Source organism: Elephantulus edwardii, unplaced genomic scaffold, assembly GCF_000299155.1.
Source record: "Elephantulus edwardii isolate Elephantulus edwardi_28Jun2011 unplaced genomic scaffold, EleEdw1.0 scaffold00174, whole genome shotgun sequence".
NCBI classification, from domain to species: Eukaryota; Metazoa; Chordata; class Mammalia; order Macroscelidea; family Macroscelididae; genus Elephantulus; species Elephantulus edwardii.
The window spans coordinates 2,927,744-2,952,577 of record NW_006399924.1 but is presented as its reverse complement, the minus strand read 5'-3'; the positions used below and the strand labels follow the sequence as shown (position 1 = coordinate 2,952,577).

General features: G+C 45.8%; 1 protein-coding gene across 4 annotated transcripts in view; it reads right to left on the bottom strand.

Moving 5' to 3' along the window:
- Window positions 1–9,798: 9,798 nt before the first annotated feature.
- SYT6 (synaptotagmin VI) overlaps window positions 9,799–24,834 on the bottom strand; it is an 89,902-nt gene continuing 74,866 nt past the window's right edge. The window contains exons 4-7 of one of the 4 annotated variants that reach the window (XM_006895692.1): window positions 23,377–23,497; window positions 17,993–18,164; window positions 16,430–16,580; window positions 9,799–9,870 (exon numbers count right to left, since the gene is read on the bottom strand). In XM_006895692.1, the coding sequence (XP_006895754.1) occupies window positions 9,799–9,870; window positions 16,430–16,580; window positions 17,993–18,164; window positions 23,377–23,497 (516 nt within the window). Of the gene's footprint in view, window positions 9,871–11,649; window positions 11,719–16,429; window positions 16,581–17,992; window positions 18,165–23,376; window positions 23,498–24,834 lie in introns of those variants that run through there. The other 3 variants (XM_006895695.1, XM_006895694.1, XM_006895693.1) reach the window with 3 other exon arrangements.

Sequence of the window (24,834 nt, the reverse complement as noted above, 5' to 3'; positions counted from 1 at the left end):
GTGGTCAGAAGTCAGGATTGGTTGCTGTTGTTAGCACAAGCCTTCCAGCTTGTAAGGAAAAGGAATGGTGAGATGTGCGACATTTAAAAGGACAGCTGGAATGAGTGAGATATCGACTGACACATTCATGAAATGTCACCACTTTTGTTTCTCTTCAATGCTCAAGTTATTCTAAATTAATTATACGGCTACTTGATTTATGCCTATGCTCCCTCCCTCCCTCTCTTCAGAGTTAAGAGCAGCTTCTTCCCTTTCTTATTGTCACCCAGTTGTGAAAAGTGAGCAGTGCACTTCAAAGAAAGAGGGGCTGTTTAGACCGCTGTGCTACAAGAGCTCGCAGGATAGTCAGAACCTGGGTCTGACCTGGGCCCTCAAAGCTTTGTTGTTATGTATTGTTGGTTTGATTTTGAATCCCAGTGACCTCATGTGCAGAGTAGAAATGCTCTAAGGGATTTTCAAAGTCTATTTTCCAAGATGCCTCTGGGTGGGTTCGAACCACCAACTTTCCAGCTATTGATTAACACAGAATCATTTGCACTACGCCAGAGACTCTCATCAAAGCTCTAAACTCACTCTTACTTCCATAGAGTTGGAAACAACTCATAGCTGAGCCGTTATTAGGCTTCCAAGGTTAACAATCACATGGACAGAGATGGCCCATCTTTCTCTCTTGGAGCAGCTGGTGGATTTGAACCCTCAGAGAGGTGTCTTTGGGTTAGCAGTACGATTCCCTACAGGCTATGCTAGTAGGACTCTTTAGTTTTGTGGATGAGGGAAATGAGGGTCAGAGAGGTAGAGTGAGCTGTCCAGAATGGAGTGTGAAGTCAGAATGTAACTCATCCAACCCCTCGCTCTTGGTTTTACCAGATGTCCTGGTGTTGAAGACATGGAACCATCCTCAGGTGCCAAATCTGGCAGAAAAGAGCATTACAGGTCAGCCAGTCATGGGAGTTAAATAAGCTGGAAAATGTGATTCCACCTCTTCACCTTATTTTCAGATGGACAGTGAGCCAGGAACATTGAGACAGCTACAAGTTAGGATCCAGAAAGGATACTAGAAAACCTTGACATATTAAGTCAGTCCTATTGGGATCATCGAGAAAAGAAAGGTCTCGGCAATTTAAGGAAAATGGTATCTGAAGCTTGTCTGGCTCTTTGATTTCATGATCCATTTTAACCTCTGTGTATCTCTGTCAGTAATTTCTCTGGGGAGATGAAAGACCACAGTACAAAGGGCCGTAGCCCTTTCAACTGTGATTAGCAAGTCCTCTGTCATCACTGGGACTCACATTTCCAAAGACACTTTCCAGCCACAGGTTTTCATTCCTTACTGTGCCCAGCCTGAAGGGTCTCTACAAACCTGTCTCAGTCACACACGGCAAGGTGACACAGCAGAGAAAAGAAGAAATGTGACATGTCTCCGAAAGCCCGAGGCGCCTGCCCACGTCCATGCTCTGTGTCTCTCTGGATAATCCCTGATGTGTCACCAAACTTCTCCAGTCTGTGCAGGAAAAAAAGAGCTCCCTCGAGGAGAAAGAGTCACAGCCCCTCCACCCCGCTCTCCAGTGCTAATTTACTGTGAGTTAGTCCTCAGCTACAATCCCTGCTGAAGGAGGTTTACCACTCTGGTGCTGTAAAGCAAAGAGGTAGAAGGAGAAAGCCTAGCCAGCTGGTGCGAGTCCCTGAGATTGCAGGCTCCCTCTAAACTCTCTAATTTCTCTCTGCCCCTGCCTCCTGGTAGCTCATCATCACATTTCCCTTTCCATCGTGACTAATGGCACAGGCTTTGGTCAGAGCTGCATTTCAGAAAACATTGAGTGTTCCAGTCTGCACAGAGCAGGCTTTCCAGTAGATCTACACAGTTGTACCACGATGTCTCCTCTTTCTTGTGCTGTCCATTGTAAAACATATTTATAGGATGGTTCATGTCTGTCTGGTGTAACAGGTGGATCCCAACATGTTAGCTTGTTCTGCAGTAGGAACTATCAAGCAGGAGCGTCAGAGTAGGACTCAAGACCAATAGTTCACAAAAAGGCCATTGTAGGGTCCTGTCCAAAGAAGGATGAAGTTGGGCTATCAGAGGGCATCGGTAAAGGTGCACCAAGAAGGGTATATTCAGAGATGAGTGGGCCAGGCAAGCCTTCTCAAGGATGCCTACATCTCTGACATATCTCTGGGGTATTATCCTCATCACATTATGATTTTCTACTCATATGCCTGTTTTCTCCTCCTCCTCTAAAGCTACCAATCTTACTGTCTTTAAGTCAGAACCAACTCTTAGCTGACCTTCCAGGAATTTTTCAGAAACTGTAAATTGCATGGGAAGAGATGGCCCATCTTATTCCCATGGGGCAACTGGTAGATTTGAACCATCTGCCTTGGGTTGGCAGTGAAGTTCCTTAACCAGTAGGCCATCAGAGTTCCCACTCCTTGAAAGAGCTATGTGTTATTAGAAGACACTTTGCCATCTAGGTAAGTATATAGAACTCTGACGTCTAATTTCTTACATTCAGCTGTTAAACCTCAGGCAAATTCTGTAACTTCTTGAATGAAATGAGATAATGCATGTAAAACACTTAGAACCATGCCTCGCACAAAGTGCTTAATATATGCTAGTTATTATTTTGTGTATCCTCAGCCCTAGTTATACTAGGTGGTCAACAATTGTTTGTCAAATGAATGCATGTACATTGTTGTTGTTATGTGCCATCGAGTCACTTGCTACTCACAGTGACCCTAAGTACAACAGTCCTAAATCCTGCTCTATCCTGAGCCAGTCTTATTGTCTCTGACACACGTACCCTGATTACCCCAGTCACTGAATGAATCTATCTCATCGAGGGTCTTTCTCTCCTGTGCTGTCCCTCCACACTCCCAAGCATGATATCCCTCTCCAAGGACTGGTTCCTTCTTGCAACATATACAAATTATGTCAGATGAAGCTTCAAAATCCTTGCCTCCAAGGAGCAGCCTGGCTTCATTCTCTCCAGAATGAACCTGTTTGTTCTCTTAGCAGTTCATAGTATATTTAGTACTCTTCTCCAACACCACAGTTCAAAGGCATCAATTCTCCTTCTATCATCTATAGTCATTGTCCAGCTCTCTGATGCAAGCAAACGATTGCAAAGACCATGCTTTGTATCAGGTGCACCTTAGTCTCTAGACTGACATCATTGCTCTTTAATACTTTAGAGAGGCCTCTAACCACAGACTTTCCCATCACAATGTTGTTTTTATTGTTATATGCCATCGAGTTGCTTTCAATTCATAGCGACCTTATGTACAAGAGCCCTAATCTCTACTCTTTCTTGTGCCAACCACACTGTCTCTACCACACCCATTCCCATTACCCGAATCACTGAATCAATCCATCTCATTGAGGGTCTTCCTCTCCTGTGTGGTCCCTCCACTCTCCCAAACATGATGTCCAAGGACTGGTCCCTCCTTGCAACATGTCTGAAGTATGTCAGACAAAGCTTCAGAATCCTTGCCTCCAAGGAGCAGTCTGGTTTCACCCTCTCCAGGGCAAACCTGTTTGTTCTCCTAGCAGTCCATGGTATATTCAACACTATTCTCCAGCCCCACAGCTCAAAGGCATCAATTTTCTATCATCTTATTCCAATATGTCTTTTAATTTCCTGGCTGCTAGTGCCAAGAGTGTTGATTGTGGAGCCAAGCAAACTAAAGCTGTGAACAATCTCAATCTCTTCACCATCCATCATGATACTGCCAATTGGCCCAGTGATGAGAATCTTTGTTTTCTTGATATTGCGCCTTAATCTGTATTAAAGGCTGCAATCCCTGACCTTCTGCAGCAAGTGCTTTAGGTCCTCCTCAGTTTCAACAAGCAGGGTTGTGTCATCCACATAATGTAGATTGTTGATAAGTCTTCCTCCAATCCTGATGCCACCTTTCTCCTCAAAGAGCCCAGCCTCCTGGATAATCTGTTCTGAATATATGTTAAAAAGGTATGGAGATAGAACACATCCCTGGAATACACCCTTCCCAATTTTGAACCATGCAGTGTTTCCTTGCTCTGTTCTGACGACTGTCTCCTTGTCCGAGTGTAGGTTTTGCATTAGCATGATCAAGTGTTCTGGGATTCCCATTTTTCTTAAAATGCGTGTATACTCAGGAAAAAAGGGAGAAGATTGCATTTGTGGGAGCAAGTCCACTTGCAGCTCTTGAGCAGCCTGGAGGTGAGGTAGGGCAGGCGAGAGAAGTGGGGTTGCAGGGTTGAGTTTTGTAAGGTAAAGGGGTAAGTTAGCCATGGAATTTGCAATTGTGAGAGACAAAATCCTCCGAAAATTGGTGAGAGTTGAGCATTAAAGGTCTGGTTGCCTCCAGGACAGTGCCTCATCCTTCACTGAAGCTCATCAACACGTGTTTATCAGGAAGTCCTCTAGAGATGAAGATGCACTTGTGAACCCAATCTGAGAAAACAGTACCTTGTGGAGTGACTGTCATGTCCTAAAACTTGGGACCCTGTAAATGTGGGTTCAAATAGACTTTTGTAAATCAAGTTCTAGTTAAACATCTTGGATTAGCTTGTTAGGAAAAGTCACTTGACAAAGCCCTTGATTGATTTGTTTTTGTTCATCAGCAGTTTTATTGATTGACTTTCCTTAAGCACATCTCCATTTTTATGCACATCACTTCCTTTTCCCTTGACCTCTAAATGTTGATGGTCCCTGAAGAACCTCTGAGTCTCCTTGTCTACTTATACTCACTTAGCAGTGTCGGCTGTCTTCACATTCCATTTTTCTGAGTAAGCTTTCTATAAATTAACGTCTCATGCCTGGCCTCCCTGCCAAGCTGCAGCTTGAACGGCAGCTGTCTGAGCCACATCTCTCCAGCTCGGTCTGTCCCTGCCTCGACTCATCTTTTCCCTTGTTGGGCTGACTTCCTGGTTTCCATGGAAGTTTGTTCATTTTAATTCCCATGCCCCCATTTTTGCTCAGGTGTAAAACAAGGTATTTTTGAACATTCTTTCCCTCTCTTTTCCTTCCAGGTCTAATCAGGCGTCAGCCCTCACCCTCTGTAATCACACCTTATACAGGTACTCCTGTCTCTGAGTATACTGCCTGTGTCTGGGTCAGGCCTTCATTCCTTCTTTTTTATATTTTTATTTTGGTGAAATGTATATGACAAACAGCTCAATCAACTCAATGCCTTCAAGTCAGAGCTGACTCATAACTGGACCTCTCCCAATTATTGAGGAGCAATGATATCAGTTTGAGAACTAAGGTGCACCTGATTCATACCATGGTCTTTTCAGCCACTTGCTATGCATCTGAGAGCTGGACAATGAATAAGGATCACAGAAGAATTGATGCCTGTGAGTTGTAGTGTTGGAGAAAGGTCCCATGGATTGCCAAAAGAAGAAACAGATTTTTCTTTTTAAAAAAATAAAATATTTATTATATATTGGTTAAAACAGATATGTCTTGGAGAGTGTGCAGGCTGATGTTGCTTGGAGGCAAAGATAACAAAACTTCACTGCTAGGGGAGGTTGTTCCTTGGAAAAGGACGTTATGCTTAGAAAGGTGGAGGGATAACAAAAGAAAGGAAGACCTTCAACCAATTGAATTGACACAGTGAGTGGGGCTTGACTGTGTCAGAGTCTGAGGAAGACACAGGATGGGACAGGGTTCAGATCTATTGTTTACAGAGTTGCTGTGATTCATACTTGACTCAATGACATTTAACAACTGGCTGTGTAGTATTCCATTGTAAGCATGCCACATTTTGTTAATCCATTCATAGTGTGAATAGTTCTACAATGAACATTGATATACAAGTGCCTGTTTGAATCCCTGCTGTCAATTATTTGGAGAATATATCCAGGATCCTTGGTGGAATGTTGAGCTACTAACAGAGATCTTGGTGGTTGGAAAATGCACAGCCTCAGAAACTCATTGGAGGGCCATGAGTTAGAATTGATTTGTTGGCAGTAGGCTTGTTTTTTAGGGTTATGATTAGTTCTGTGCTTTATTTTAGGATCTGCAAGACCATTTTCCACAACAGATATGACCCTGGGCTCATGATAGGATTGCACTTCTAAACCCCTGATGTGTGGGGAGGACATACAAATATTTCTGGGCAATGCACTGAAGGAAAGTAACACATGTTAATTCCAGGCCAGCACATCTGTGGCAGCCAGCAGGAGACCCCTGTGAGTGCTCTTTCCCTCAGACACGGCAACATACCACTTAGAAATGTTGGCTTCTCTGTCATCCTAAGTGCCATGGCTGACCTGCAGTAGATACCTAGTGTGAATGAGAAAAAGGCTCTTGTTTCTCAGCTGCTGAAATATGCAGGCTGTTGTTGCAGCATGACCTCGCACATCCTGACACAAATGTACCCTATCTGCTCAGCACCTCCAGCGAGGACCAGCACATCCCTGTGTCCTGCTGGCTGATCGGTGCCCTGACGGAAGGCTCTCACATGGCGAAGCGGCATCTTTAGGCAGCAGAGTGCTTCTCTCAGCAGTTCTGTTCTCTCGCCTCACTCTGTGGAGTAATTTAGATGCAGATGTGTAGGAACAGCTAGTCCCTTCCACTCTTGTCTCTATGGGTTGCTTTCTAAATTAATTAAAAACTGGGAGTGAACAGAAGAATATTCTATTAAGTTATTGTTTCCCCCCCTTTTTATTTTTTTTTTTAAAAAATCAGTTTGTGATAAGGCTAACCTGTTCCATCCCGTCACCAAATTTTGTTTTGAGTTAGTAAGATTCAGCTCACGATGAGTGATGGGATTGTATTTTCTCACTACAAGTGAGTGTAACCCTTTCCCCAGAGAAGCTTCTGCATCTGGAGGGGCTGCTGCCCGAGTTAAACAGCCAAGGGAACAATTAAGTCCCCACATTCCAAATGCTCCACGAGCTGTGAGTCTAAAAAGATGCACGTGGATTCCTGCCATCTGGGGCATGCAGGTATTCCTCAGACAGAAGGGGGTGGGGGGGAATCAACAAGCCCTTCTGTGAACCTGATTGAAGGGAAATGAATATCTGTGTGGGAATCAAGGCTTAAAAAGAAATGCTTTGCAGTGCCTTGTGCTGGCCAGTGCTCACTGCTAAACCTCAGAACACAAAATGACACAAGAAATGGCAGCAGACAGAGATTTAATTGAATCAAAACTCCAGGCTCTGATAGAGATGGGACGACTTGAAGGAGTAATTAACAACGTAATTTTTTAAATGGCGATGCAATTAATTAACATCCCAGGCAAACAGGCTATGAAGAAAGCATCTTACAGCCCAGAAATCTAGCAGAGAAAAGGCAAATTTGCTTTTTTTTTTTTAAAAAAAAACAAATAAAACCAAAACACCAACAAAAACCTCTGTGCACAAATGACCTTGATTATCGTGACTCCAGAAAAGCTCACAACCATCACTCAGGAGGTTTCTCATGTCAGAGGAAGCCAACAAATGAATCAAGTTTGTGTTTCATTGGATTCTCATCTGTGAGGGAGGGATATTGGCGATATGATGAAGCTGGCAGACATTCAGGTTTCATTCATGCTTCAAGTTGAGAACGGTCTCCCCTGAGGATCTGGGGTTGGGGAGTGAGACTGCAGGAACTAAAAACTTCCCTGGGTTGGATTTCCAGGCCTGTCAGGATTTGCGGAGAGTGATGGAGCTGGACTGTTTGCAGATGGTGAGGTGTTCATTATCTGCTCAGAACATTTTCTGAAACCTCTTGTGCTGTTCACTCACCTGCGATCACAGCTTGGATGTAAGAGGGACACCTGAGAGCCATAACCACCCATGATCCACATTGAGGCACTCCTTTCTCTAGAATGTTAGAATGCCCACGGGTTTGAAGGTAATAGCTGGACGTGCCATTTTGAGCTCACTTCTAGAAGGATCTCCGCACATTAAATTCTGGGCTCCTTGTGACCATCACAGTTACAGAGCCCCATTGCACCCGTCCAGTGACTGAGTTGGCTTTCTGAATGGAGTCAGTCTAGAGTCAAGAAAAAGAATGAAGTTCTCATCTGCTGGGAATCTTGGCATGATTCCCCTCCCTTCTTCTTCCTTTCATTCTTAAGCAAGCCTACAGACTGAGGATTGCCTGACTAGGTGGCCTTCAGGAGAAAATTTATCTTCACATCGGTGACACATTAGCCCCTTAGCCTAAGGCTCAGTACAAAGTGAAGTTTGGGTTTATTTACACTTAATTTTCTAAGCTTAAAATGTCTTTCCCCACACTGCCCCTTATCTCATTTCCAATCTGGTCATTTGAGAACTGAAGACACTACCCAAAGTCGTATTAGCAGAGAAACTCAGTAATTTGGCTTAAAATGAGGGTTACTTTATTGAGTTGCTACTCCTATAACATGTGACATATATAAAGAATAAGACACAAGGTTGGTGAGTAGCTTCCAGGTCTCCTTGACCTTCCATTGTTGAAAGAATGTGTTCTTCAGTAGATCCATCTCTTATAAGTCACATACGCAGCTCTGGAACTGGCCTTGTTTAGTTAGTCACAAGTCGAAGTGGAAACTCATTTCCACATGTTTACCAGGGCTACACAGACTGGGATGAGCACATCAACCTAGTTGTCTAGCATAGAGGGGAAGGCCACTATTAACCCAACAAAATGTGCTATTACAATACAGAATACTTTAAACATAGTTGTGTTATTTTTTTCTAAACAGAATTTGACCTAAAGTAGAGATCTAAAGAAAAACAAAAAAACAATTCCCAATAACACTGAGAAATAAACCAACACTGAAGTATTCAATAATTTATAGAACTAAAGTTTAAGATTAATATTGTCCCAGAGTCAACAGGAAGAAAAAAAGGCCTAAACGGACTTGGTTTCAATCTGGAAGATACTCTTTAAAACAAGATGACCCCAGCCAGCTACTTGGATTTCAAAACTACCTATTCAGAAAAAGCACACTTCATCTTCTTTTTCTCTGATCTGTTTAGGCATTTTAAATAGCTGCTTGATACTTTATAGAATTATAAAGCTATGTATAATGCAGAAATCATTACAGAACATAATGTGCTTCTCTTTCTTCACAACAAAAGTAACTTTTAAGAACAAAGATCCTGTTTCCAAACAAATGTGATCATTAAGTGTGGAACATCGGAGAACATATGGCATGTTAAGTTTCTGCAGAATCATTCCTAAATAAAGTAACTAGGTTCCTGTTAAGAATCCAAGTTTCATTTCAAGAGGAAAGCAAAGAAGAAACGTGAGTGAGGAACCCTGCACAACCTGCTGAAGGTTCACAAACACCTCAGAGTCCTGACTTCAATATGGCACCAGGAGTCCACGTCTTGGTTTACGTCTCACCAGCGAAGAGCCTCTGAGAGTTCTAATTTGCCTCTTCAAGGAGCTTGGATCTGCATCATTTCCACAGGACACTGAAGATGCAGCCATGGCTCCATCCCACAGCCATTATTCTCCAGGGTTGGGGGATTTGTAGGAGACACAAAATTTCAGCAACTTCATCCACCTCCACAGAAACGACGACTATTTTACATTGTGTTTTCTAGAACCGACTATTGGGCTCTGTGCCCTTTATTTTCTCCTACTGATTTCTCTTCTTGACAGATGATCCAGACAAAGTGAAAACCACAAAGACATCACCTTGGGAGACGGGAAAGACTACGACAGACCTGACCACACGACAAGTGTCTCGGCTTTAACCTAGAGAGGCGCAGTTAAGACTCTGGAGTGAGAGGCTTGCGGTCACTGCTACTGCACAACACTGTGGTTAGACTGTTGAACAAGTGCAAAAAGAACGCTGCTGAGTCCCGTTTGTGTCGCTCGGCTGGGCCGCTCACGGTGTCGGAGGTGGTTTTGGAGATGGGCACGAGCTCTCACTGTCGAAGCTGGCAGCTCGGCCCTGCCACTGCAGCGAGAGGAAAAAAAGGTGGTCACTGATTGCCAAGAGAATTGCAACTTTCTAAACTTATCTGGCCCATGCACTGAATTCACCTCTCCCAGCTCCTCATAAGCTTTCTTGTGGTTTGCTGTCAGCCATGCAGAAATGTTAAGGAAAACAGCTTTAGAGCTTCTGGGATAGGATACCTGATTTTCAGAACAGACCCAGTGCAGAGATTACTCAAGCTTTTGTTTGTGCAGCACGCGGGCATGTGTGTGTTAATGAAATGCCATGACTAGACCATTTCTGAGTGTTTCGGCCATTTTTCATACTGAAAATCAGATTATATGAGCAGTGAAAGAGGCAGTCTGCAGAGTGTGCCCTTTCTGCCAAGAACCCATGATTGTAAATTATTAGCAATTTATCTGGGAACTGTTAGTGCAGCTAAAAACCTGGTTTTGCTCTAGCGCTGGACTCTGCTCTTTGGACTTGATGCCTCCTATGGGCCTTTGCACCCGACTCGTGCAGAGGTCAAAGATGCAAGGCAGCTCATTCTGCCCCGCCCAACACCCCCACCTCTGGCACCTTTAGATCCATTCCTTCCCCTCATTATCTTCTAGCTTGTCTCCTCTCACTCACCTCTAACCCCTCTGTGAAAGTGGGTGATGTAATGAGGTGTGATGGAGTGAAGGAGAGGGCTGAGGATGGATGGGTTTGGGCCTTCACTAAACTGAAAGCTAGTTGTGCCTACAGCAACGTCTTCTGCTCAACCATCTGACCCAGAGAATATTCTTGACCTGTCTGTGGTTATTTAACTTCAAAGTGAGTCAGTGTCCACTGCTCATCTGACCCTGCTAGTGGACTGAGACCAGGGGCCTGCAGGCCCAGGCACCAGAGAGTGTGAGCTGGGGTGGGTGGTCAAGATGTCTTCCTGAGTCTCAAGTATAGTCCTGTCTGCTTCTCCTGTGTGTAGGGTCTGCACTGTGGGATGATGGGACTGCGGAGAAGTTACAACAAACCATTTGAGCTTTGGAGTGGGGTGAGGTGTAGTCCTCCCCCAAACAGCACATGTAGCCAGTGCTGAGCCACCTAAGATAAAGACCATTTGCCACCCAGCACTACCTATGGAATAGATAAGACACCCACAGAGCTGAACCTGTGAACTAGCCTGATGCTCCCAGGTCTAAGGGAAGCTCCTGTTATCCTCCTCTGGGCTCTTTAGTACTCCGTGTAGATAACGTGAAAAGCTTTATGAACAACAAGGACCAGGCAATCAGGTCTTCTAACCCCATTATGTGACCTGACTGACTGGACATTAACCAATGGCTGTGGAGTCACCCAAGGGTGCCAGAGTGGAACTGTTCTCCACAGGGAATTAAAGGACTGAGGCTTTGGAAGCTAACCAGGCTTTTCTTCCAAGGCCCCTCTGGATGAACTCAAACCTTCTCCAGGCTTTCCGTTAACAGTGGATCCCATTAACCATCGGCACCACTCAGGGACTCCTTAAGGGACCAAGACCTGAACAATCTTGGCATGGCAGAACTGAGGGGGAGGTCTGGGAGCTCATCCAGCCGAAGTCTCTTGTTCTTTTTGGTAAGAAAAGAAAAATACCGAGAGAGCAAGACACAACTAGTGAGGTACAGAGCCAGGATCTAAGACGAAATCTAATTTTTCATTATTTTTCATTCTGTGCTCCTTTCACTCGGTTCTGCTGCTACCGGAGCACGTGACCACACTGGGGGAAGAGACGGACACGAAATGCAGTAGGAAACCTAACCTCTTGGGGTCTCCATCCCAGGTACTTACTCCTAACTCCGGGTGGCAGTCTCTCTGCTTGCAGCATCCACTTGAATGAAATCACAACCGAGGGGTTCCCTGGTGAAATATTTTAGATAAATAAATGCCTGCTTGCTGATCTCATTGTGACTTCTGACTCAAGTGTATCTTAACCAGAAGGTGACATAAGACGATTACTAACACTTTCAGTGAGCAGATAGTCATTTTAGCAGTGTTCTTTCTCTTTTTTATTTTTTATGTCACAATCTGTAATGTTGGCACATGGTACATTGTAATTACTGGTCTGCCCCTTGGAAAGTATGCCCCTTAAACAGCATGACTGATCGGCCAGGTCAGAGATGAGAAAAGAAGGAAATAGCTATACAGGGTCTATTTTTCTCCTCTATATAACAGCCCAAAGAGTCATCACACAGAGCTTAATTGTCTATTCAGGACAAACGAGTAAGGAACAACTGGCTTCCCTGCTAGTCCCTGCTTTTTCCTATGAAGACAAACAAAAGGAGGAGATGGCTTCATGGACAATGGGGGGTGAATGAGTCCAGGCGGGTGGCGAGCAGAGAACTGGTCCCTGGCACGCAGGCCAACGATTGTTCAGGTTCCCACCAGGTTTTTGTTGTTCAGAACTGGGTCACATTCTAATAGAGACCTCAAACCTCAGGCAGATGATCTGAACTTGGCCTCCCTTAATAAAACACCTTCAAGAAGGTCACTGGAAAATCAGGGCTCTGTGTGTGTGTCATGCCAGTGACATGGAACATTGGACAGGGGTGTGATGCATTTTCATTCATGAAAACAATTTCAGCAGGGAAAATGTGTTTTCAGTTCATCTGTGTTCCCTTTTAAATTCCAAACAAACAAGCAAGTAGGGGCCCTCTGTCCTCATTAATAACAAAGGAATCACTACAGCAGTTGAAACTCATCTAAGAAATGTTCAAAATCCACTATTACCCAGTTGCCATTCTGACTCATGGCAACCGTACAGGACAGAGCAGAGCTGCCTCATAACCTTTCTGAGGCTGTAATCCTCATGGAAGGGACTGTCCCATCTTTCTCCCATCAAGCTGCTCTGGGGTTCGAACTGTCCAGCTTTTAGTTAGCAATCCGATGCTTTAACCACAAAACCACCTGGGCTCCTCTTCTAAGAAAGATGCAACAGAAACAGAAGAGAGCCTCACAGATATGATGCCATTTCTCCTCCTAGGAGATGGAACATAAGATTTCTTTCTGTATTATACATGTGGGAGAAACAGATGCCAGGAGCAAGGCTCTTGCTCAGTGTCCTGAACAGAACTGCAAAGAAGGCAGACAAGGGCTCTAAGAAAGATAGATGTCCGTGGAAACACCACAGATCCTATAAACACAATGAGTGCCGATGTAATGCTAGCCTGGCGGGGTTTAAATATGTTTTTATAAAGATACTTGAACTGTGGGTGCTATAAAGGTATAGGCAAATAAATGTGAGCTGGTGAAACTTTCTGTTTCCAAGGCAAAGGTTGTAAAAAGAACGGTAAAGAGAACTGATTAGCAAAAAAAAATGGGGAAGCAGTGAGTGGGGGAGAGATGGATGTAGGAGTTTAGTGTAAGATGGTCAAGAAAAAAGTAAGCCCAGAGGATATCAATCAATTTATTCTCTTTTCGTTTTCCATATACTGTTATTTTCTCTTTACTGTCTCATCAAAAATTTATTTCCAAAGGCTTGATTCTACTTTATCTTTCTTTTCTTCGTAGTCTAGACAAGTGAATTAGAGTTCTCAAACACTCAGGACTTGAAGTTAATAATTTAGTTTAATTAGGTTGTATTCATTATAAGGGAAAGTGATTCTGGGGTCATGTTTCCATCTATCTGTGCTACCCAGCACCCCCACCCTGGTGGATATTGTCAGTTTGCTGGGACAGGCTCAGCCAGGTAACAGAGAAGGTCACAGCACTTGGAAAGTGAGAAAGGTAGCTACATATAAGATGCTGGCTTATGGGCCCAGGTGACATTTTGGTCACAGAGTCACAGAAAAGCAGAGATGGGAGATCATCTCACTCAATCTTTCACTTTGCCAATGAAGAAACTGAGGCCCCGAGTGGACCAGTGTGCGCCACGGTCTCTGAGCTTCCATCCCATGTGTGTGCCCCTGAACTGTATCCTAAACGGTATTTATCTACTCTCAAATGTCTCCTGTGAAGACAGAGGCTCAGGGGGAAGGGCTCACACAGGACCCATGCTAGGCTGACTCAACCCTGAGGTTAATGAGGGGTCAGATGTTGGCTGTAGGTCATCAGAGTCCTGCCCTGCTGCTCCCTACGGTGGAGGTGGAATGTGACCACAGGGGCCTTAGTCATACTCTGCAGAAAGAGCCTTTTGGAAAAGAGGCTACTACATGTGGACAGAGGCTCTATTAGGGGAATGAGCCAGAGATCTGAAATTGGTCTTATTCCATACAGCTCGATGGCTGTGGTAAAACCAAGGTAACCATGGGCAGATATGTTGAGGTTCAGACAGAGAGAGTGGGGAGCTTTGCATTTCTGGCTTACTCCTCAATGCTGAGTGCAAACGTTGCAGTATAGGAAGGCATTGCACAGTGCATGTGTACCTGGGAGGGAACCGGAGCACCGTGGCTCTCCCTGGCCCTCTCTCCCGCCACAGGATTCCATGTGTCAAGTCCTTTCAGCTCTCAAGCTCTCCTGAGACACTTCACTGCTGGACACAGGTGAAAATGGACTTGTCCCCCTGGAGAGGAAGGAGCTGCAGGTCCTCTGGGTCTACCAGCCACACCTTTTCCTGCATCACAGCGTGTGGGGAGGGGATGGTTTTGCTTTGAAACTGAGTGACCATGTGTGGAAGGGATGATGCTGTATTTTTATTCATACATTTTCTAATTTTACATAGTTCTCTATAATTCTACCATTGGGACGACTGGCGCATCATGATAGATGATGAAGAGACTGAGATTGTTAACAGCTTTGGTTTGCTTGGCTCCACAACCAACACTCTTGGTACCAGCAGCAGGAAATTAAAAGAGGAATTTCATTGGGAAAGTCTGCTGTCAGAGACCTCTCCAAAGCACTGAAGAGCAATGATGTCAATCTGAAGACTAAGGTGTGCCTGATTAAGGCCACAGTCTTTGCAATTACTTGCTATGCATCAGAAAACTGGACAATGACTAGGGATGATGGAGAAATGATGTCTTTGAGCTGTGGTGCTGGAAAAGAGTTTTGAATATACCATGGACTGCTAGGAGAACAAAAAGATTCATCCTAGAGAAGGTGAGACCAGGCTGCTCCTTAGAGGCAAGGATTCTGAAGCTTCATCTGATATACTTTGGACATGTTGCAAGGAAGGTCCAGTCCTTGGAGAGGGACATTATGCTTGGGAGGGTGGAGGAACAGCACAGGAGAGGAAGACCCTCGATGAGATGGATTGATTCAGTTACTAGGGTAATAGGGGTAGGTGTGCCAGAAACAATGAGGTTGGCCCAAGATAGAGCAGGGTTTAGGGCTACTGTACATAGGGGTCGCTATGAGTCACGGGCAATTTAATGTCACATAACAACAACAACAATCTATAATTCCTAGGCTTGAAGGTTATTACAAAAACTCATTGCTATCAGATCAGCACAGATGCACAGCTGAATGTCTAGCAGGTGTTTGGAGGCTGTAACTCACACAGGAGGAGACTGCCCTTTTCCTCAAGGAGCTGCTGGTGGATTGGAAGCACCAGAGAAGCGCTGCCTTTGGGTTCCTAATTCAAGTACATCACCAGAGCTCCCTGAAGGCGGCGGCTGTTGTGTGCCGTGGAGTCAGAGCCAACTATTAGCTGACCCTCCAGTGGGTTTTCAGAGGCAGTAAACTGCATGGGAAGAGAATGCCCATCTTTCTCCCATGGAGCAGCCGGTGGTTATGAGCCTTTGGGATAGTAGTGCAGGTTCTTATTATGAGGTCACCAGAGCTCCCTGATCAGTAAAATAATATTAAAGGCTATTAAAATGAGTAAATAATGACCGAGAGTTCTAGAATGTAGACTGGGAAGGATGAAATGAGTGATAATGGGTTTTCAGGCTTGCCTGGTCACTTCCACTCTGACCAGTTGAGAAAGAGCAGGCATAGGGACCACCAGTGTGCACCATCACATGATCTAGACACAGGGAGGGCTTGATGGAACAACATCCTGTGAATACTGTTTGGGGGTCATTTTTCAAATTTTTCAGTTGAGAGGGAAGTGACTGACTCAGGGTTATTATACAGGGCCAGGTTTAGAAGGCAATTCTCAGGACTCCCAAGTCAGTGCTCTCTCCATTCTGTCTCTGGGGCCTTCACCACAGAGTGTGGCCTCGAGAGACCGGCCTTCTCCCTCCCCTCAGCAGTGATCCACATCCAAGATGGCTGACTGGTCTGAGTCTCAGGGAATTTACCGCTTGACAAGGATAGAACATCTTGCCAAATTCTGATCTCATCCCCTAGGGGCTCTCTCTTCCTGGAGGAACTTAGCCCAGGGGCTTTGTAAAAGCCTTCCAGGTCTGCCATAGTGGAGTTGTTGGGAAGGCTTCCTCCAAACTCTTATTTTCCATTAAGAACTCAGTTTGCGTTCAAGAAATGTCCAACACCAAGGGCTCAGTGCCTGGCAGCTGGCCCCCCTCTTTCCTCCATTTCCTTTCTGTGGGTCACACACTGAGTGAGGAGCATGTGGTCATCACATCCCCTTCCTGTGAAAGGCCAAGGTTCTCACAGAAGCCGACTGCCATTCTCCAGCCAGCGTGGCCATGCAGCAAACATGCTAAGGGCTGAGCACAACCTTACCCACCTCTTTAAAGGATTTCTTTACCTCCACCAAGGAGTGCCAGTGCGCGATGGGCTTCCGCGGGTACGCCAGCATCTCATTCCAGTGGTCTCTGCCCAGGCCTTCGGCGCTGATCCCCACACGACAGACTCCTATGATCTCATTGTGGCCCACACTGAGGAAGAAACACAGGACCCAGTGTTGGTGACCAGACATGCTCTCAGCAAGAGGGGGTCCTAGGCCCTGGAACTCTGATCAGCTGGTCTAACTCAGAACTCTGAAGTCTGGAAAACATTCAATGGGGCCTCAGGTGCCCATGGCAGTAAAGCATTTTGCTCAGCCCCCATGGGTGGACACTGGACACAGACATAGAAGCAGGGGGTTATCCACTCACTTGGAATTTCTGAAAATGGAATTTCTGAAGATGGTCTGCCTTTAGGGAAGAGGAGAGTTTAAGTCTCTTTCCCTATTTGTCTCAGCTAGCACAGCACAGCCTTGTTAAAAACATCAGCATTTGGAAAGAAATCAACCTGGTTTCAAACCCCATTGCTCCATACCCCCAAGTGGCTAGGATGTGATTTATTCACTTAGTCAGAACATTAATCATCTATCAAACATGTTCACCCAGCTCCTACTCTGCCTGCCCAAGACCCTGTGCTAAATATCTTGGATTGAGGCTTTCTTGTATGGGTCCCTTCTCTTAGACCTAAAGGAAGAAATGGAGAGAAGCATCTGTGGGGACTGGAGGAATTGGAAATGTCCTTCAGCTGGCTTTGATGAAGAGCAGCATGTGAAAAGTGTAAGAGAGGAGGCAAACCGAGGAAGGGAATTTGGGTGACATGCTGGTCCAGATGATTGGAGAAGGGTTTGTTGTTGTTATGCGCCATTGAGTCGTCTAGGACTCATAGCGGCCCTCTGTACATAGCTCTGAACACCGCCCTGTTCTGAGCCAGTCTTCAACACACCTTCTCCCATTACCCCAGTTACTGTGTCAATCCATCTCATCCTGAGTCTTCCTCTCTTGTGCTGTCCCTCCAACCTTCCAAGTATGATATCCTTTCCCAAGGACTAGTCCCTCCTAGCCACATGCCCAAGCGTCCCTGTGTATGTGGCTGCACGGAGGCATGAGTTATTCGAGGCATACATCAGCTGGGAAGCTGACAGAACGTCCCATAGTGGAGCAGGACTGGAGAAGATACGGGGTCATTTTCAAGGACAGAGGATAAAATTCAATGTCAAAAGGAAGATGTAGAATGTTGTTGTTAGGTGACATTGAGTAGGACCCATAGCAACCCTATGAGCAACAGATCTGACCCCTGTCCTAGAAGAACGTCTATGGAGAAGTAAAATAGCTAAGATAAATCCATGGAGAGCAGGGGGTGGGGCTGCCCCGATGGAAATGGCTCAGCTTGGTGGAAATGGAAGAGAAGCTTGAGCGCCTGCTTAGGGGGCAAGCATGCTTTTCCTTAGACTGCTGTGACCTTCTTGGATGGGCCCTTACTTGCCAATGTGCACCCGAACCACAAGATGCAAGGTCAAGGAGGCCTCTACTGGAAGGGGAACAAGGGGACCCTGAACTGGACTTACCGATCATAATCCATAACCGAGATGAGTAGGCTGACTTGATCCATGTTCTCCGGGGGGATGTCAAAGATGATGGCCTCATTGTAGACAGGATTGAGAGTGTTCTTCTTTATGGTCGTTTTCTTTTTCTTCAGCCTCCGCCCATCACAAAGCAGGGACACTTTGACGTACGGATCTGTGCCAACGGTGGTGGTGGAAAGGGAAGGGAGTGTGTGTTAAACAGATGCTCTCAAACATCATTTGCAACAGAGGGACTGAAGTCCTAGACCTACTGTTGCTTGTCAGATGGCTGTTAAAGATGGCTTGTCAGGTGGATTGTTAAAGTAATTAAACCACCTTGTATTTATGTAGCGCACCTATCTCTGAGGACACTCAGTGTTTAATAAACAGTCTTTAGCTACCCTCCTATTCTTGGGAGAGTGGTTAATGGGCTTTCACTGATGGGGAAGCTGGTCCCAAATCACATATGCCCGTGGGCATACAACTCACAGCCCTGAATCTCATCCCCACCTTGGCCAACTGCCTCCAGAGGGTGGCGAAGCTGAACAAAGGCACTCTGTTTCTTTCACCTGCTTGGAGTCCTTTTCTCTCAGGGTTTTGTCGGCTTTGTTAACCCAAGGGTAAGAAGGGGTGATAAAAATAGAACTCAGCGATGCCCAAGGAGTAGCAACGTGTCAGAGTAAAATGAGCAGCGACATCATGATGCGGTTCTTGTCCTCCCCACCTGACAACGTGATTATGCATTCCATTGTCGCAGAAGGTTCATTTCATTTGGCATGGAGGAGGGGAGTGGTGGCCTGGCTCCCAGCTCCCCTGGAAGCCGCTTCCTGCTTCCTTCTGGGCAGCTTAGGAGGCAGGCGCTGTGGCCGGGGGAGTGAGGCGGATCTCCTGAGATTCTGGACAGCTGGTTGACATTTCAGTTCTCAGTGGGATCTTGGCTGCTCTCCATCCAGAGAGACACCCTAAGTGGGAGATGTCTCTCCTCCGCACTCCCCTGTGCCGCCCAGGCTCAACTCTCCTTTAGATTTCGGAATGGCTGGTTTTGTGGTCATCTTTCCAACCCTGAAATTTTCTACTCATCCAGGTCAAGTGACATCTATTGTACCTCACAGCGCAGGTGTCTGGGTCACCATTATAATTGCTATTTATGCTGTGCAGCTGAACGCATAGGAGGGCACCTCACAGGTAATAATAGCTTCTGAGACACTGATGTCCCGAGACAACTTCTCGCCCAGAAGCCAGAGCTCCGTGGCTCTGTGGAGAGGTGTGCATCAGAGCGGCCGCTCTCCCAGCTCTGCGGCTAGTGGACCCTCCTGATCTGGCTGTTCCCTGTGCATCTGAGCACCCAGCAGCCCCTCACATTCACTGAGCATCATTCCGCTGGGAGAGGAGCAACAAACACATGGTAGAAACTAAAGAGAACCTCAACACCTTCTCAGAAAGCTCTAACTTAAAGGCGTTTCTGCAGACATCTAAATGAGCTGGTGACTGGGCCAATGTGACAGTGGCAGCTGTGCCTTGACCATGGGGACACCTGGGATTGTGGGGGACCGGGGGAGACCATGAGGTGTTTAATCAACCTGCTGTCTCTGACAAGACATTTGAAAACACTCTTTCTGGGGGAGATTTGTCAATAAAAGAATGCTTTATTCAATAGAAAGAAAGATTTGTAAGAGCTGGGAAAGGTTAGTTTGCACAGCCTGTGTTCCCAGGCCACTGTTTAGGTAGAAGGTGAGAGAGTGTGTCCCCAAACTGGTCTTTGATGTGGAGATATCTAAACTCTTCAAGGGTTAACATTATCTTGGAAAATTACTTCAGGTCAAGTGATGTCCTGCTCCCTCCGGTGCCTTTTTCCAGGCCCTCTCGGGTCAGAATAAATTTCCACATCACCAGGCTTGGTAAAACAGAGGCATTAGCCACTGATACCCTACCTTCTCAGGCTCTGTAACCGCTCAAAGGCAGATCCAATTTGTACAATTCAGTGAGTATATTTCCCTTGCAGGAATCAAAGATCTCACCATCATAAGCAGACAGGTGACTCTCCCCTAGTGGGTGGTTTGTTTTTTTTTTTTTTTTTTTTTTTTTTTTGGGGGGGGAGGTCACAGTTTGTGGCAGCTGGTGGAATAATAGCCTCAGGTGACCTCTCAGGTCATTCCTTCCCCATCCTAACAGCCTAGGATGCTGCTGGTGCCTGAGGAAGGAGATGCAAAGACCAGACTCATTGTTTCCGAAAGCCATTAAGTCTCAGACACTGTGCTGAGATAGACATCCACCATGCCAGAAGGCGAGAATGATCGTCCTCAGTTTGTAGATGGGGAAAATGGGACATAGAGAAATCAAGAAACTTGGCTATGATGTGATGTCTGACTCCAAAGCTTACATTTTCCCAACCACTAGACTCAAGGCAGTACACACCAGATGCACCAGCCCTTACAGCATCCTGGTCCTTACTATTATTTTATTGTTGTTTTATGTATTGCTCTGCTGCTCCCAAAGATACTCTTAGTAAATTGAGTCAGGGCTATGGTGGGTCAAGGGTGTATAAAGTGCCAATTTTTAGAGGTCAAAAGCTCATATAACGAGAGCAGACATTTAATAAGCTCCATTTACTCCCTGAGTCCTCGTGTGGCAAAAACAGTGAGAATCTAAAGGCTGGTGGCTCCAAAATCACCCTCTACACCCTGAGATGTCACAGAAGAAAGTCCTGGTCATTTGCTTCTGTGAAGATTACAGCCCAGAAACGTCTAGGGACACTTCTACCCTGTAACACACAGACTTAAAAAAAAAAAAAAAGAAAAATCCCAAACCCCCGAACAACCTCTCACTGTCATCGATTTGGAACCTACTTCCAGTTGACCCTCATCTGAGTTTGTAAATGCTCACAGGCGATCTGCTCATCTTTCTTGCATGGAGCCATTGGTGGATCTAAACCACCAGAGGCTGGATTTTGAGTTAGCAGTGCAATTTTCTACGGACAACGTTACCAGAGCTCCCCCGGGACACAAAGGACCACCATAAATCAGAATCAACGGGCGGCAACAGGTTGAGTTTCGTTTATTTACTCTCTCGTCCAACACCAAACCAGGGTGAGCTGAAGGTAGTCCCCCCACTGCAGCTCTCCCACCGGGTTCCTGATGCTACAAATGCATCACGCATACATCCTTCGCTCAATACTCATTCATATTCTATTAATTGTCGTACACTGTTCCAGGAACTTGCTTCGTGAGCAAAGCAGACAGAAATGCATAATGAAAAGAGGCTGAGCAAAAGAGCTGAGATGTAGCATCAGATTCCAAACTCAGGTAGGGGAAGGGGCCACCGAGAGAGGGAGGTTAAACTCATCGTGGGAAATGACTCCCCTCCCAGGACCCTGCTTTGCAGCAACCTTGTCAATTACCTCAGCGACTGCCCCCTAAGCTCACTCTCTAGCACAGCAATTTAATTACATCAGAGAAGATAGTGTGGAGACTTAGGCAGCAAAAACCTATTTCCCTCGGCAGCCTCAAGAGTCCTCAGTGAATTTCCGTCCCTGGTACACACTTATTTTGATATTAAAATGCAATCTACATTGGCTATATTTTTGAAAGCAGCACACTCGCTGCTGCCTAAGAGCTTTTCGCACATCAGAAGAGGTTCTTTAAGCTCCTCACTGCGGCCCAGGTGTGTCAGGTGGCCCCCAGGAGAGGAGGGGCACAGGCTGGCCTCTCTCTGGGGCCTTCTGGACTTGGGGGTGGTGAGGCTGCAGGGACAATGGATTCCTCAGCATCTCCAGCCACTTCCCCTGGAACCTCAATTCCCATGGCCCATTATGCTATCTTTTTTCAGCTGCACCAGGTGATGCCTGTACCCAGATGTTTTCAGCTAGAGCAACACCTCTTAGGACAACAAGACTATATATATTAAGGGATTCCTACCCCTACACCCCTGGAAATAAGACAGAAAATGAAAATCTTCCATAGGTTCCCACTGAAGCTTGGAGGCCTCTCCTAGGCAGCTTTATATTGGAGATCTGAATCATCCAAAGGGGGCTCTTGGGGAGAGGGGAGTCTAGGGGAATGAAAACAATAGCATTTGCTATTCTGAGTGCGGTTTAGACTGTTCTGTATGCTGTTCTTTGGGAGGCCTCACCCCATTTCACCTCAGCAGGGCTGTTTGAGTCAACAGGAGGAGGAGGCTCCAGGCTCTCAGGACTCAAGACACCCCTGGCTTATTTCTAAAAGCAGATATCTTGAGTTTGGAATCTCTGACACCAGCTCCAGCCTGCAGGCCCCTCAGCTGCCCCCTAACCAGCATCTGCTTGTCACTAGCATAGAAGGCAACTCTCCTTCACCCTCTCTACCCAGCGCCTCTCCTGGGGCTGAGGCCAAGGCCGGGGTGCCTTGCAGGAAAAACTCAAATCCAAATGCCTTTTGCTTTTCACTGGACTTGCTCCTGTGACTCGGGTGGCAGGCCTGCAGTGGTTCTGCGTGGACACACAAACATTTGCACATTCAAGCCTTGCCTAACCCTCTGGTAGTCCTGGGGCCCCACAGAGACTAGGAAGATTTCCCTTAACCCTATGCCGACTATCCCTGAGCTCCGATTTTTACTGACGACTCCTACTTGCTGCATAATGTTATATAAATAGGTCCTCACTTTGAAATGATAGAACCATTCCATACTTCATCACAATCACCTTCACTTGCTGCATGTGCAGCTTTTAAATCACTGGAAAGGGCTTCAAGCCTTTTCTTGCAATAAAACCCACTACCATCAAGTTGACTCTGATTCATAGCAACCCAGTAGGACAGAATAGAGCTACCCGGGTTGTAAATCTTTACAAAGCAGACTGCCTTATCTTTCTTGAGAACCAACAACCTTTTAGTTAGCCAAAATGCACCGACCCTTGACCACACTGGGACGCCTTTCTCTTGTACTATGGTCAGGCTAAATAAAAACCATATGTAGCAGTCCTGACTTACCTGCAAAATCAAGTTAAAGACTCACTTCAGAATGAATCTTGTTCATAATTTCGGAGGCGGCTGAATTTACTTTTCAGTCTCTCCCTCCTCGAAGAGAACAAATGCTAATAATAGCTAATATCTACCGAGTACTTACTACTTAGAACTATGTAAGCCCAGTTCCAAGCACTTTAGTTGAATTAACTTGTTTATCCTTAAAGCAGCCCCGTAAGTAAGGTATTATCATTCCCACTTTTCAGCTTAGAACATCACAGCATTTAGACAAGGAAGGGGCAGAGCTAGAAGCCAGGCAAATCCAGGCAGTGTGCTGGCACTTCTATCCTAAAAATCGTGACAACCCATTTCCCTTCTCTCCGAATACCCTTCTAAATGCAGTGCCTCAGCGCCTGGTGGGAGCAGGTAGGTGGAAGGGGGGTGGGGAAGTACCTGAATAGCCTGTGATGTCCATGGCCTTTAGGTTCCGGCATTTGATCACCGTGAGGGTGAGCCTGCCTGCTGTAGGCAGGTAGCAGAGGGAGAACATGATCTCCCCCAGATCCACACTCTCCTGTAAAGAAGCAGACAAAAGGGCAGATGAGGAACAAGCAGGTCACTCCCTGAGAGCTGCCCACTGGACACTCTGGGGCCCAGGACAACACTCTTTGAAGCACAGTGCCATGTCTTCAAGATCCAAGGGGTTGACATTCATGTGGGGAGTGACTAGATATAAAAGACAACAATAGCAATGTTATGAATCGAATGCAATTGTGTACCTAAAAATACCTGCTACAAATCCGAACATCTGTGCCTATGGAATGCTGCTCTGTTTGACCCTGCAACACCTCCACCATCAAGTGCTTTTTTAGACGTCAATGACCAGGTCTTTCTCCCTAGTCCATCTCAGTCTCAAAGCTCTACTGAAACCTGTCCAGCATCACGGCAACACACACGCCTCCCCTGGTCCACAGGTCGTAGCTACACTTGAGATGCATTTGCTGGAAATTGAGCCTGGGTCTCCTATGTGGTAGATGAAGGTTCTGTCACGGAGCCACCACAAGCCCTGTCTCCAACAATGTTCCCTCTCAATTCCCTCCTGGGATCTTCTGCACCTAGTCCTCACAATTCAGCTTTGACCTAGTTTGTCCTACGTGAAACCTTAGCTGCAGCCTCCAGACCACCAGCTGGTTTGTGATCCTTTTTCTCTTCCTTGTCATTCCCATTGACCTGCCTGCCCAGTTCTGCCTAAGACACTTGCTCTGGCCACAGGTAATTCTCTCCCCCAGAACATCTATGATCCTTTTCTGTTTCTGCCCTTCAACATGTTCATTTTCCCCCTCTGTTAATCCCTCAGCCTAAACAATTTTCTCACCTCTACAGACTACACATTTCACCCTCCAAGTGCCTATCCTCAGGATGGAAGCACAAGAATCTGTGACCCTGATCAGAATGTACTGCCACCAAGGAGACACACAGCCCCACCCACACATGAAGCCCGGCTTTGGGTCCATGTTGTCCTTGTATTTTATTTTTTTAAAATTAATTTTAATGAATGTTTACAGAGACTTAGGGTTTCCAGTCATTCATTGTTGCACTTTTCTCCCTGCCCATCCACTCCCCTCCAATTCACACTTCCCCTTGAAAAGTAAAAGAAAAACTTTTTAACATTTCTTTTTGTTGTTATTATTATTATTATTGCTATTTTAACAAAAGTTTACAGAAAATTTAGATTTCCATTCATTCCTTGTTGCACATTTTCCTCCCTACCCCCCTCCAGCCCCAGTTTGCTTTTCTCTTTAAAAAGATTCTGTCTGAGTGAGGTATCTCAGTCACAAAGGGACAAATGCTATATGGTGCCACTGTTGTAGAATGAGGCTGGCATTGGGGTGGGGGTAAGACTGAGAAAAA